The following is a 14,597-nucleotide window of genomic DNA, read 5'->3' on the forward strand; positions in this document are numbered from 1 at the left end:
ATGCTACCTATGTACATGGTTTCGATATGATAATATGCTTAACAAATTAGTAAATCTTAAACACAGTAGGTACCTAATTGAGTATCAAATGAGATTTCTGTAGGATTCACATAACAGTTGGTTTTGACAACTTAAACNTAGCGCACTATGAGACCTCATAGTAATGTTTGTGAATACGGGCTCTTATCATTTGATGAGACCCATAAAACGTCGTCATTGTTTAGTAAGATGCACAATTTGTGTACATAGTTTGAAGTTATTTTAATTACAGGCGCACGTTAACGTGATTAAAACATCCTGAACAGCATAATGTAGTAATATTAAAATTCAAGAACTAGCAATGCCAAATATTTCAGGAAGTTTGAATTAGATACAATTACAAGTCTTACTAAATAGATACAACGGGATATAAAATTTTAATTTCGTGTAAATATGCAACACATTAACTTTATTAAATTAGCTCCTAATAGACCGTCCACGACACATTTTTTGCTACCTTATACTAATTTATTTAATTAACTAAGTAAGTACATAATTAATTTCACTTGCAACTTCTCAAAAAGTGTACCTAAGTTGTGACCTAAGTATGTCAAAGTAGAACATTAATGAATTTAATGTTTATAAAAAAAGACGATGCCAAAAACTAAAATTCAGTTCGCGTGGAACGGAACGCGGGCAGAAAACGCGCGAAACCCTCCTACGCGGGCCTTTCAAAATCGCCACATTCACAAGTTGCAAGTTGCGTTCCATTCCATAGCGAGAACAGTCGCGCACCTTTCGCCGCACGTGCCTCGCAGAAAAAAAACACGATCGAAATTTAAAAATTCAAATTGTGCCAAAGTTCGAAAAGAGGTTGTGTTGTGTGAAAACAAAATGGTTCGCAAAATTAGTGGGCTCCTGTGTTGTCTCTGCGTTTTCGGCATCTCATTGAGTGATAGCGCCATATCAGCTGATAGCGTAAGTCATAGACGTTAACCACTTTGAATTACTAAACCTTAGAATAAAAAAAATCTATTCTTTCTTAGAAAACAAATGTATTAATAATTTCCGAGATAAAACCTCTTTTGTTTTTATTTCTATTTTAATTGAGTAAAAATAGGTCGTATCGTATACCAAGGACGATCGAACTTAAAATGTAACTCCGATACATTAGAAACTTGGTAATCGCAAACGTCAAAACTGCTTTGCTCTAGTTTCTAGCCTTGAATGCGATATCTTGTCAGACGGGATTACATACAATGTGTTGTTAGGTCCGTATCTCTATATCTATAAATTAAAATGTTACATAACTAATTCTTTAATTCTACTTGCTTATCTGATCGATTTTATTTATTAAAAACTACAGTACAAAAGGTGAAGTTAATGCCTCTCTACCACTCTCTCTTATTACGAGTATTTAACCTGCTGTATTTCGTATATTTAGTTAAATCGGGTGTACATTCTATTACTACGTCTGATTGAACAAATATTTACTTACCATATCGTTAACTTAATTCACTATAGCAATTTTCCTCTACCATACTCATAAGTATTATAAGAATGTCATATAAACAGAACCTTATTTCTATTAACTAGTAGGTACTTGTTACATTAATACAAACTGAATTACCTACTTAACATGTATTCAAGGAAGTATACAAAATAATAAACAATGTTAAATATCATCGTAAGTTGTATGTAAATTCATAATCTTAATGAAGGTTGTATACTTGCATAAATGACAGTATTTTCATTGCAAGGTTGCTTTAAAAATAGTTTTACAACAATATTTAAAACAGATCTTTAAATAGGACACAAGTAATGCCGTGTCCAATATTTTATTTATCAAGGATTTGAACTCCACGAGGACCTTTCAAAACTTTTTTTCCTGAAAATTCCACTAAGAACATTTTCACGTCAAAGTAGCCAAGATGAGACCATGTGGCTTGATATAGAGCCAAAAGCTTCTAAATAACTCTACCAGTGTAGTTTTAAAGTGGTACTAAACGTTATACTAAACGTCACTTTAAAATAGTGTTCAACTAGGGTGTAACTTAGCAAACTCTACACCTTAAAATATGTGGCTTGGCCATTTAGCTAACAATCACAGTCATGGGTGTAAGGTGAAAAAGTTCTTTCAGTAGGTTTCAGTCATATCTTCTACACAATAATAATTTTAAGAAACTCTGTGCATATTAATGATGACTAATGTACAAATCAAGTGGCAGTGGGCGGGGCACATAGCTCGTAGAGACGATGGCCGTTGGGGCAGAAAAGTTCTCAAGTGGCGACCACGGGCTGGAAGACGTAGCGTGGGCAGGCCTCCTACTAGGTGGACCGACGATCTGGTGAAGGTCGCGGGAAGAGCCTGGATGCGGGCAGCGCAGTACCGTTCATTGTGGAAAAACTTAATTTCTGTTGTAATATCGCCCCTATTACAACACACATAAGATGTCACAAAGATTAGTTTGACATGCGGTTGTCTGTGCTATAGTCTGCTATACAACTATACCACGTTACTGTGTCACCTTATGGCGAACCGAACATTGACCATGACGCTCGATATTTTATCATCGACAAGGAGATAACTGATTGTGTAATATGTTGCGAGTACTCGAGAGCAGACGAAAATGTGAACTTAAACACGTATGAATAAGTGCAAGCTGTAGTCGAGTACGAAATGCAAAACCTCCAATATTTACATTGACATAATAAAAGCCTACTTATCTACTTTAGATATGATACACTTAACTTTCGTTGTAACAATTTTGCATGCATATTAAGTACGTACGCACTTAATAAACTTAAAGATTTGGCTAGTATTTGCAAATATTAGACGTGATCATCTTCATTGAAACAAACTATAAATAAATCAAGCATGATTTTATCCAGAAATACTTGTTAGTAAAAGCTAATTACGATTTACCTTACCTAACAATTGTTTATACTCACTTTTCGTGTACATACATGTCTATTAATCCCACATTTACAAGAATTATTGCAATAATGAGTTCATTCGTCCGTTTCATTTCTAAGTTTTATGATACAATTTCAATTTTCAATTTTAAATACAATAAGTAGTACCTAAAAAAAAAAAAAATTCAACTAGGTACAATAAAACAAATAAGTAGAAGTTGTTTGTTGCCAATTTTGTTAATCTTGCAGAATGATCTCGCTTTCATTGAGCTTGAAGAAATAAATATTGTGCATTTCACCACCCCTAACCAACGACGTTCCAAATTCAAACGTAACCCTTTAATTAGTTTGTGCAACGCTAAATGCAGGTGTCGTCAACAATTGGTGCGTAAGAGAAAGCCGCGCTTGCGCATCGCTATGGGTTATCTTCGTCACGGTTCACACATTCGATGGTGTATGCTTTCTATTTCCATGCATTTTCCAAGCTTTCTTTATGATGGGAAAATTCTAAGATATTGTTTTGACATCGAAGCGAACTAAGTGGGTTAGTGTTACTTTGGAATGAAATAATAATAGTACCAGGTGCCCATTACATACTTCTGTAAAATGAGGGTACAACAAAACCATGAAAATATCTTTTAACTAACTTGATGCATAAAATAGAGTTGTATGTAGTTGTCAAGCATGTGCCTTAAAAAGTTTTTTGATCTCCTTAAAAATATTAGATGATTATATTAAACGTAAGAACTGTCAAATACCAAACATGTTTTTCAGCTATTTCATAAATTATGAAAATGATAACTAGCGGGTAGGTTGCAATAAATGAGGTCACTACTCCGATGTCAGACTTTTTGAGTCGACTGAGAGTCTGTCACTTTGGTTGGACAAACATAAATTATGAAAGCCTGTAAAATCCTAACTGTAAACTGGATAAACTGAAATCAATATCAAAAACAGCGAAATTAGGCAATAATTTGCGATAACTTATTGTTGCATAAAGTTTGACAGTTATGCAAAGATATTATAAGGTCTGTGGCGAATGCCACTCTGGCATGAACCGAGTATTCATAATCGATGCTACGTAATAGATAATTGGGCCGTGGCAGACGCGACGGAAGGTTTAGCACCCCTGACGTAATGTAAATGGCTGGTTTAACTAAATGATGTGGTATGCCACATGATAGTCTTGGGTTAATTAAGTGATGATATAAGAAGTGGGGAAAGAAGATGTTTATAATTCTTTATTATTCCCACATTAAAATAATCGTGTTTAGTACTTAGTACAATGTGTTTCTGTAATTGGCTTTTGTGACATTTCTACACATGTACGAGTTCGTTCGTTCGTTTCAGCCAAATGACGTCCACTGCTGGACAAAGGCCTCCCCCAAGGTTTTCCACAATGAACGGTCCTGCGCTGCCCGCATCCAGGCTCTTCCCGCGACCTTTACCAGATCGTCGGTCCACCTAGTAGGAGGACTCATATACTCATGTCCGAAATACCGCAGTGTCTCAAGACGAAAGTCTTCGAGCAGTGTGTGTTGCCAGTGTTGACATATGGATCCGAAACGTGGTCGCTTACTATGGGCCTCATAAGAAGGCTCAAGGTCACCCAAAGGGCGATGGAGCGGGCTATGCTCGGAGTTTCCCTGCGTGATCGAATCAGACATGTACGAGTACACAATTTAATTTGTGTAAATATGTATGTAACATACAGTTACTGTTATTTTTTGTAATTCAAAAAAGACAAACCTTTTTAGTTACTTTTTTGAGTACCAATCAGTTTGCTTTCTAATCGTTTCTTCTAATATTTTTATCCTTGCATTTATAAAGGTCATAATAGTCCGTCTAAATCTTCAACAGACGCATAAACCAAAATCCTATTTTATTTTAAAACCGCGTTAAAACACTACACACAGCCACTAACGTCACATGCATCCTACACACGGCCATATAGAGCGTCAGCAAGGCTGCGCCTACGCAGAGTAACTCAATTAGGAGCGATCTCCCAAATGCCTTATGTCGACATGACTCAAGTAAGCCGTATTTTGCGAATATTTTTAAAACATGTGACTGAAGATGTTATAAAACTAGATTTAAAATATAGTTTGCTAAGATTGATAAATTCTTATACAAAATAAGTCTCTGATAAGTTTCAAGTATTTTCATTATTGATAAAAAACTAGCTGTTTTAATGTACTTTTAGATTCGTCATCATTTAACAGACGCATCCTCAAAGCGACAGCAAAGCAAGCCCAGTTCATTCTAAATGGTATTAATAGCACATCAAGCTAGCCAGTGAATCTTATGGCCTATTTTGAAACAAAAATTAAAAACAAAAAACAAAAACTTATGTATTGTCGACTTTACATAGGTAGAGATGGGCTCCATCATAAACGAGTAATTATAAAATTCACACAGTATCCAGCACCTAGTTACTTGTCCTGAGATTCAGTGCAATAAACTATGTATCCTAAACTACTACTATCACTACATAGTGTAAAACAAAGTCGCTTTCCGCTGTCCTGTCCCTATGTATGCTTAGATCTTGAAAACTACGCAACGGATTTTGATGCGGTTTTTTAATAGATAGAGTGATTCAAGAGGAAGCTTTATGTATACTTAACACCCGTGCAAAGCCGGAGCGGGTCGCTAGTAAAATATATTATTAAGAAAACTAAGTCATTTGAAAAAGACACGCCAAGTTTTTCCATCACAACCTCTTCACGTATGACCAGCTCCCAGAAACCAGAGCGAGGTCTCCTATCGACCATATCAAGCTGACCCTGCGCAGTGTTTGAAGATAATCGACTGCTTTGTGTCCGAACTGGCACCGAGAACAACGATTGGCGAATAGAGCTGTGTTAGTCATCTACAAGGGGACTAAACGCTTGACTTGAGTCATGTACCTATATGTTTGTATATGGTAATATGTTTGTTTCTGCGTTTGTCACAAGTTTATTTTCCTTATCAACATTCACAAAATAGCTTGATTGCTTGATTGATTGGTACTGTCATCTATTTTTTTTTTGCTTTTTTTTTAAGTCTGGTAGTTTATTATAGTAGTTAGATCTAATGCGTTGAAGTCTTTTGTTAGAATAGCATTTATAAATTGATAAATAACTAAATTGAGGCATCAGTAACTTGAAAGTGCACTTAATGTTCAATGTTACGTAAGCTCAATAGATAAGATAACCATTTTGTTAAAAAGTATGTACGATAGGAAGTGTGTAGGCACTACAATGTTGTCATTTTATTCACTTCACGTACTTGTGTAGGTAACTATTTATTTACAATCGATTTAATAATGTTTGCTTTGTTTCTATGTATGTATGTAGCAGCGCATATTTTACTTTTATATAGTATTAAATAATAAAATACTAAGTACAAATTAGTAATTTTGTAGTATTATTAATAAGTTATAATTATTGAAATAGATGTTGAAACAGTAAAATAATATTTAAATGTCTACTTTAACTTGATATTTAGTCAATTAACTCCCGAATTCGATATGATTGGTAGTGTGAACATGAATACCAATAGGTACCAATCGGTTGTGGTTAGCTAAAAATTCAATGTCATAAGTGAATGGACGTCGTGGGCGAATGCTTCGTACGAGTATGAGTAAAATAGACCAATAGCTGCAATCGCCATTAAGTTTTAGTATATAAAAATCTATATAACTATATGCTTCAACATATATTTTTCTTTATTTTACCGCTAGTAGCAAACCAAATATAAACAAGATGCAATAAATGACTATGACTATGACTATAGGTATACTCGTCTTTGTTTTACTGGTTTTATCGCCAGTAGCGCAATAGGGATTGCCTCCTATCGAATTACCTAGTGAACACAAGTTGGCACTACTCTAAAGCCATTAGTAAGGAACCTTACTCGCCAGTGGCACTACCTGATCAGCACAAATGAGATAGTCCTCGTATCAATGTTGTATACCTACTTGAGCTGGCGCCACTATCATGGCTACTGGCGAATAGCTACCAGTAGCTCTACCATGAGTTTACCTATCGAGCATTTCGCTATCGAGTGCGTAAAATGTATGAAAGATTGTACAGCGCCTCTAGCGGTTACTAACAGAACTAAAAACGGTAGTACGAGTTCACCTTAAGTCGTTAGGTAAAAAAGCCTGTGGCGCCAACTGATGCCCCCAGTACATACAGTAGNAAATATACACTCGGCATCAAATAAATCGCACCTCCCGCGACAAGCACTTATCAAACGTATGCATCCCCACTTCCCACCAACATTGGTACCATTTGAAAGCCTAGTTCTAAGCTTCATTTCATTAAAGGAAAGGTTTTTACCCCAAAAATTTTAATGTGTCTTTACAAGGATCCAGAGTCACTTCTTCAAAAAATAGGTAGTTACGCTATAGCCATTTTTAATGACTATAAAACTGTTAAGTTGGGATTAATCGTTGTCCATCTGTTAAAGAGGACACGTGAGATCTTTATTTGGTTTTATAACCATAAAAATTGGTCTAATTGATCCCAGAGGTGAGCCCAAAGTGAGGTGTATTTTCAAGTCACATTTATGGTATATGTTAATCATTTATGTTAATCATTTATTTAGAAATGAAATGTATTTTTCTTTAAGGGTATTTATTGGGCTTTCAAATAACACTAATATTGTTGGGGTACCATGATTGTGTCAGAAAATCTTTAAAGTTCGCGTCGCGGAAGGTGCGGTTTATTTGATGTTGAGTGTAGTTTGCTAAGATTGATAAATTCTTATACAAAATAAGTCTCTGAAAAGTTTACAATATTTACATTATTGATAAAAAAAACTAGCTGTTTTAATGTACTTTTAGATTCGTCATCATTTAGCAGACGCATTCTCAAAGCGACAGCAAAGCAAGCCCAGTTCATTCTAAATGGTATTAATAGCACACCAAGGTAGCCAGTGAATCTTATGGCCTATTTTAAAACAAAAATGGAAAACGCTGAAAGCGCGTGCATGCACGCGTGGCTCGATTAATGCTGAGCGGGCGCCTTTTTGGCACAAAATATTATGCGTGTATAGTTTTAAGTCCCTTTGTTCTGTTTTTCTGTTTTCTTTTGTGTCAAATAAAGTTTTTCTTATTCTTATTCTTATAAAACAACTTATGTAATGTCGACTTTACATAGGTAGAGATGGGCTCCAGCATAAACGAGTAAATATAAAATTCACAAATTATACAGAACTTAGTTCCTACTTGTCCTGAAATTCAGTACATTAAAGTTTGTAATCATAAACAGTACCCTATAATCACTACATAGTATAAAACAAAGTCGCTTTCCGCTTTCTGTCCTTTAGATCTTGAACTTTACTTAGATCTTTAGATTAAAATACTCAACGGATTAGTCGACTCTCTTTTCTTGTTAAGCAGTCTGGCTCTGAATACTCTGAAATGTTCTAGACCTGGCGCGAGGCGTAAGTTCACGTTTTCAACCCCTGTTTGCAAGACTAATTACAGATGTAACAGTTTTCTTATAAGAGCTAGTAATAAGTATAATGATGCTTACAGTGATATCGACATATTTCATTTGAAGTTGGCGCAGTTTCGTCGCCTATTGAAGGGTTTATAGATTTCAAACTTCATTATTATAAAGATTTTTTTTTAATCCACTATTAAGAATGTAAGGTTTGTGTTGTATTTGTGATTTTAAATTGCTCGCACTCTGCATAACTTTCGATTAACTTGTAAAGTTTATCTGTGGAAACTGATTAGGCTACTGTACTGTTTTTATTTTTTAAGTTCACATGTATAAACTCATGCTGTTTGTTTCCTTAATAAAGAAAAAATTAAAAACTTAAGCATGGACACTTGTCCATTACTGAATTTCATAAAATATCGAATCCAGTAATGAACAAACCCCGGAAAAAACTTATGGCTGTGATAAGACATTTTTAACTTAGCTCAATTTACTTGCTATTTATTATTATTCAGTAAAAATAACATGAAATCTCATTATAACACAACATAAGATAGCACCAAGCACAAATATGTACTCACTTCCTTAACGGTTTCAATAGTAAAAACGGATTTTCATGACCACCGCGCGCAACGAGATTTCACTTCGCAGCTATCTTAAAACAAAGTGGCCGATTTTGGTGACGTGTGTCAAAATGATAGCCCAAACATCTATTGATTGTGATTTTAGTGTTGCCAGTTCAAAATGTTGCGACAGTTGCTTAATAAATTCGATCAACGAAAAAAATGTCCATAATTGGTGCCATGTCCATTACTGGTGCCGTCACCCTACAGTAGCCCCCATTTTTTCACATAAACAAGTCGACAAACGTGTTACGTTAATTTACTGGCAAATGAACTATTCCACGCTAAGTTTATTATAGAGTGCATCATAGTTCACACAGTCGCGGTGCGTTGGACCACTTAGTTATATAACTAGTGGTATTGCGCGTGTTACCATAGTTGCCAAAGCGTCGTAGGTTGGACGCAAACGTAGACGTTGCATGGTTTGTCAACCGATTAAAAGATAGTAAGTAAGTGTAATAAATACAAACACTGTTTAGTTTTAAAATTGTTTGTAAACTTTTTTATCTGAAAGATTTAGTTACATGAAATATTAAAAAGAGCTGAAAAAGTTATGTAATTTAAAGTGTTTTTTTTTTTTAATTAAATCCATAGTGCTAGAAAGAAAAAACTCCGATGGTGTTTTTAAATAAACTTTATTTACACTTACCAACATAGACCTTATTGGCTGAATTGCGCCATCTTACTATAACTTAAAAAAATTCAAACATCTGTCAACTCCATAAAAAACATTAGTTAGTGTTATAGTTACGGTTAAAGTAAGTTGCAACTCAGTCTAGTTTCTACATAGATAATTTATTACACTTTTATTGACACATGTGCGCTAAGCCTTAGGTCTGCAAAACAGTAGTAACCAGCCAATTCAGTATGGTCGGTCGATCGTTGAGTAATTTTTAGCTGTAAATAGAAATGGGAGTGTTGGACACTGTTGCGACGACTGGAATCCTGTCGTAGTAATAAAACGCAATATTGGATGGACGCTCTTTCACGCAATAATACATAATTAATCTATAATAAAGCAGTTGATAGAACCAATTGGTAAATCATCAATTATAAGAAACGCTTGTTTCGCTCTATGGCTCTCTTTTCTCTGCACTATCCATTAGAAAAAAAGAAAGAAAGTATTTATTTGATACGAGTTTTAAATGAATGAATAACAACTTAATTACTAAAAAACAAAGTAGGTACAGGGTCATTCCATCGTTTCGGGTGTTACGTTCGTACACACATATTCAACAATTTCATGTATTTTGAAATAGTATTTTAATAATGTTAGTGCCTTAATCTGACCGTTTTTAGTTGTTTCATCTAAATAATAAAGTTTGTACAGCTAAGAATGTGGGATAACGAAAATATAAGTCGAAAAGTGTGCGTTTCGGGTGTTACGAGATTTTGCCTCTATGTTCTGACTGTTGCTGCATTTACTCGAAATTTAGCGAATTTTCTTAAGGAATCATACCTAAAACTTACAGGACTTCTAAAGTATGAAATTTACAAGGGTATTTCTCATCGCCACGGTTCTCATCGTCACCTTCGTGGCGAATTTTATTTCTAACTTATTTCAACTTTTTGTAAACAAAAATTGTAGCGCTTGATGTGAAGATTTTATTCTCAGTAAATCAGTCAAATAGCGAGTCTCGTTTGGAAGCTTTAACGTTTTGAATTTTTTGATGCCACGAAAGTGATTCTGTACTTCACAGCAATATTTTTTTAAAACTTTATTAATATAAATGACTCTTAAGTGTTTATAAAACATATATTTTGTCTTATTTTCATAGATAAATAGCAATAACATTTAATATAAATAGGTACCTACTTAAATACAAGATAAAATTTTACCGATGACGTCACCTACTAAGTTACAAGATTCTACGCAATTGGTTTTAAGGGTGACACTGGTGGCATTCTGAAATGCTAAAGAAGCAAAAAAACGGATTATCAGTACCTCAATAAAAAGAACTCTAACTGATTATCAGTCCCTCAACAAAAATATTTTTAATCGTATTTTTGTTGTACAACTTTTAACTCAAACTTCAGATTAAATTCATCTTACAAACAGATACACAGTCACATATAAAGACATACATACAGTCGTACAGACAGATAACAAAAATACGAGACGCTTATTTATTTATTGATGTACTGATCTCTACTTACCACGTATAATTTATTAGTTATTAAAATATTGTAAAAACATAAACACCAGTCACTATATTTTAAAATCCATGTGTAAGGTACAATAATAAAACAAATACTTATTTTTCTGTTTCGGGTGTTACATCGCCGAAGTAACAAGAAAACACACTTAAAACTTGATGATTATCAATTTTTTTGGGACTATGACGCTATCTACCAATACTATGATGATTAATACCCTCGAATTATATAGTGGCAAAACATTTCACAGATTGATAGTTTTTTTAAAATCGTATTACCAATAATTAGAGATAAAATGATCATTCACAGACAGTTGACTTAAGTATAGACTTTGAAGACTAATAACTTAAAAATTACTTGTTTCTTTCAGATTTTTTTTTTGTTGCACATTATAATTTGGAATGTTTACTTTCAAAATTCATCAGATTTAATGCGAAAAGAACATATTTAGTTTTCACCCTCGGTAATTGTCATGGAATGACCTACACGCACCATAAAGGCATCTGCTCAGTAACGATCGTTTGAATTGTCTCCGTAATAAATTTAATTAACGCAGATCTCGACACCTTTTTGTACTTTTACCATATCAATAATATTCATGGTCCTTCGAGCCGGACATACTTTTCATGATTTGTCAAAATAGGATACCAGAACCATAATATCATTTTAATCATCACTGGTCTGAAAAGTAGTAAATAGTTGACAGTTAAACTGTTCACTTCAGTAGCTCAATACGAAAATTATAGTTTCTGAATAGCCACTAAATTATAAGCATTTCCTGCTTATAGGTTAATTCCCATCAATATTCAGGAAGACCATTGTCGGTACCAACAACGGGTCCTGATTATGAAAGCGTTCCTCCTGTAATAAACACTAGGAATGGACACTTCTGTCGTGTTCCATCGGGCTTGTTACTGTGATTATGGCCTAAACAATATTCAATATTGCCTATGCATTATTATGCTAAGTGTTTAGATGCTAAGGGCTTTAGTGAATATGGCTCTGTAGGAGAAACGGTGAAGGAATTACAGGAAGAAATAATATTCATTAATTCATTTTAGGTGTTGTAGAGTTTTTGATTTTCTGAGATGTTTTTCGAGTATTTTATTGATTGATACATATAGGGTGTTCCAAAAAGAGAGACTAATATGTAGATGACCATCAGTAAGTATGTCAAAGATACGATTTATTTTCATGTTTTTTTTAAATCCCCAATTGCGAGTCTATCTCTTGTCTTGTGATGCTGCGTGTACTAATGAGCAGACATTTTTCAAGACGAGTAAGAAGAAGAATAACAACATCTGCTCATGTCAAAAATATCTGGGACACCTTGTATTTAATGACCTGTTTGCATATTGCACTCTAAACTCTGAGTGACCTGCATAATTTCAGACAACACTATCAAAAAAATATGGCCAAATTCATATGAGAGTGCATAAAGTGAAGTTGATTTCACACATGCTCTACTTTGGACTTCTGACCGTTGCTTAAACCCGGTCCAGGGTTCGATGTCGACATGGTGTAGTAACAACATTAGTTACACATATCACCACCAAATAGGTCTAGGTCGAGTATATTTTGAAAAGTTGTTTCAACATTTTTTTATGGAATTGGCTAACAATTATTTTATTTACGGCTGATTACAATCAAGTTAGATATTGCAGATGAAATATGTACTCGTAAGAATTTAATAAAATAAAATCGTAAGTATTGGTTGACAGTAAAACACAAATTCAAATAGTATATTCAGTACATAGGCCCTTTCCAGGGAACTTATACACGAACACGTCCCAAATATAGCTTGCCCTACCACCACTTCTTGACAACATAAATGGGATGGATGCAAAGGTTTATGTTACTAAAGCTTAGTTGTTTTGAGAACTAAGCTTTGGTTAAAGCTTTGAGTTTTCTCAATGACAATGTTTTTGAAAGCTACGTACTATTCTAGGAAATAGTGACTCAATTATCTAGCATTTTCTCATTTCACTTTTCCCCACAAACATGTAATATTTCTATTGTAAATCCGCGTATTGTCAAAGAACAATACACCTTGTTGACCCTTCCGTCATCCGTGTCCAACCTCTCATGACTGCGTACAAATAGTTACCTACTTTTAGTAGTATTGATGATTTATTTTGAATAATAATTTGTTTCTCTGTCTTTTACTGTTTTTACGAGTTCTCAATGAGTGGGCAGATGAGATTTAAGGCGTTTTTAAGTTTTGATGCGATTTCATAAAGTTTTCAGTGACCGCTTAGTTATTTCCCCAAATTGCATTTTACTCAATACAATTTTCGAATTTAATAAAGCTGAAGATTTCTACATCTGAAAACTAATTAACTAAGTACATTTGCTAAGAGATCAACTGGACATTAACTTACTAGATTAAACTGGACTTTTTAATAATTTTGTTTCAGGAACAAAGATGCAAGAACCCGCCCACAGCCCCACAGAAGATAGAAAGAGTCATCACACTATGTCAAGATGAAATCAAAGTTTCCATTTTGCGAGGTGAGCTTTTATCTTATTACAGTTTAGTTTTTAAACTTTAATTCCATAGAATTTAATTTAATGTCATAACATCACGTGTCAGTTTCCCACTTCGCAAAGCTTTTTTATGATAAAAAGCGTTAATTGCACATAAAGCCGGTGAAATGTTGTGTTACTAATATATTTTTAAATGTTGCATATCTGTAACGTAGCAATTAATGTAATTAACATCTTAATCGGCTTACCCGCGAGAAAGTCGGCTGCGTTTCAATGTCGCGAACCAGTTCTAAACTGCCTCGCCTCTACTTGTTGTTATTTGGAGTACGAAGGAACTTTTGATTTCATTTTAATCTCGAACGAATTTTAACAGCATGTGTATACATACGATACATACGAGAAAAACCTTTAGCGCAGTGCAAAAAAGACAGTGCATCTTTTTTGTAGCACGAAGACCTTATGCAGTGGCGGATTCACAGTTTTGCCGCCCGTAGGCTAGGGTGGGGTTGGATCTTTATTTAACTTTTATCTTCTGAAATCGAGTAAGTGTCATCTGAAATCTGCCGCCCCTAGGCCGCGGCCTATACGGCCTATTGACAAATCCAGGACTGACCTTATGTAATGTCTGGATGTGCCTTTTTTTAATATCGCCAATTCAACCACATTCAGTTATCTCCTGGTCAATCTAGCTGATGATTTCATCATCAACTAACTTCCTTCAAATACAAAGCGGGTTGACGTTACTTTTAATCTGACATTTATTTGCAGAACTGGCTCTTTAATTCTATAACTAGCAATAAACCAAGACATATCCTCAACTTTTGCAAGATTAGTACACTGTTACAGTCACCAGCACATAAAACTAAACATTTCTATTGCAAAATAGCATCTATTACAACCGTATAAGAGCTTAGCAAAAATGTAAACCGCGACCAATCTCATCGAATGACACCGATTATGGAAAACCAATCGGGCGGAATGAATGCAACGTGGTTATGTCACC

General features: G+C 34.5%; 1 protein-coding gene across 2 annotated transcripts in view; it reads left to right on the forward strand.

The window, feature by feature from the left end:
• Positions 1–732: 732 nt before the first annotated feature.
• Obp73a (Odorant-binding protein 73a) overlaps positions 733–14,597 on the forward strand; it is a 40,052-nt gene continuing 26,187 nt past the window's right edge. For both annotated transcript variants that reach the window (XM_028306575.1, XM_028306574.1), the window contains exons 1-2: positions 733–957; positions 13,525–13,618. In XM_028306575.1, coding sequence (XP_028162376.1) covers positions 874–957; positions 13,525–13,618 — 178 coding nt within the window. In that variant the 5' untranslated portion in view covers positions 733–873. The remainder of the gene's footprint in view (positions 958–13,524; positions 13,619–14,597) is intronic.

This window comes from Ostrinia furnacalis, unplaced genomic scaffold, assembly GCF_004193835.3.
Source record: "Ostrinia furnacalis isolate ACB-3 unplaced genomic scaffold, ASM419383v2 OfSCF2036, whole genome shotgun sequence".
NCBI lineage: Eukaryota > Metazoa > Arthropoda > Insecta > Lepidoptera > Crambidae > Ostrinia > Ostrinia furnacalis.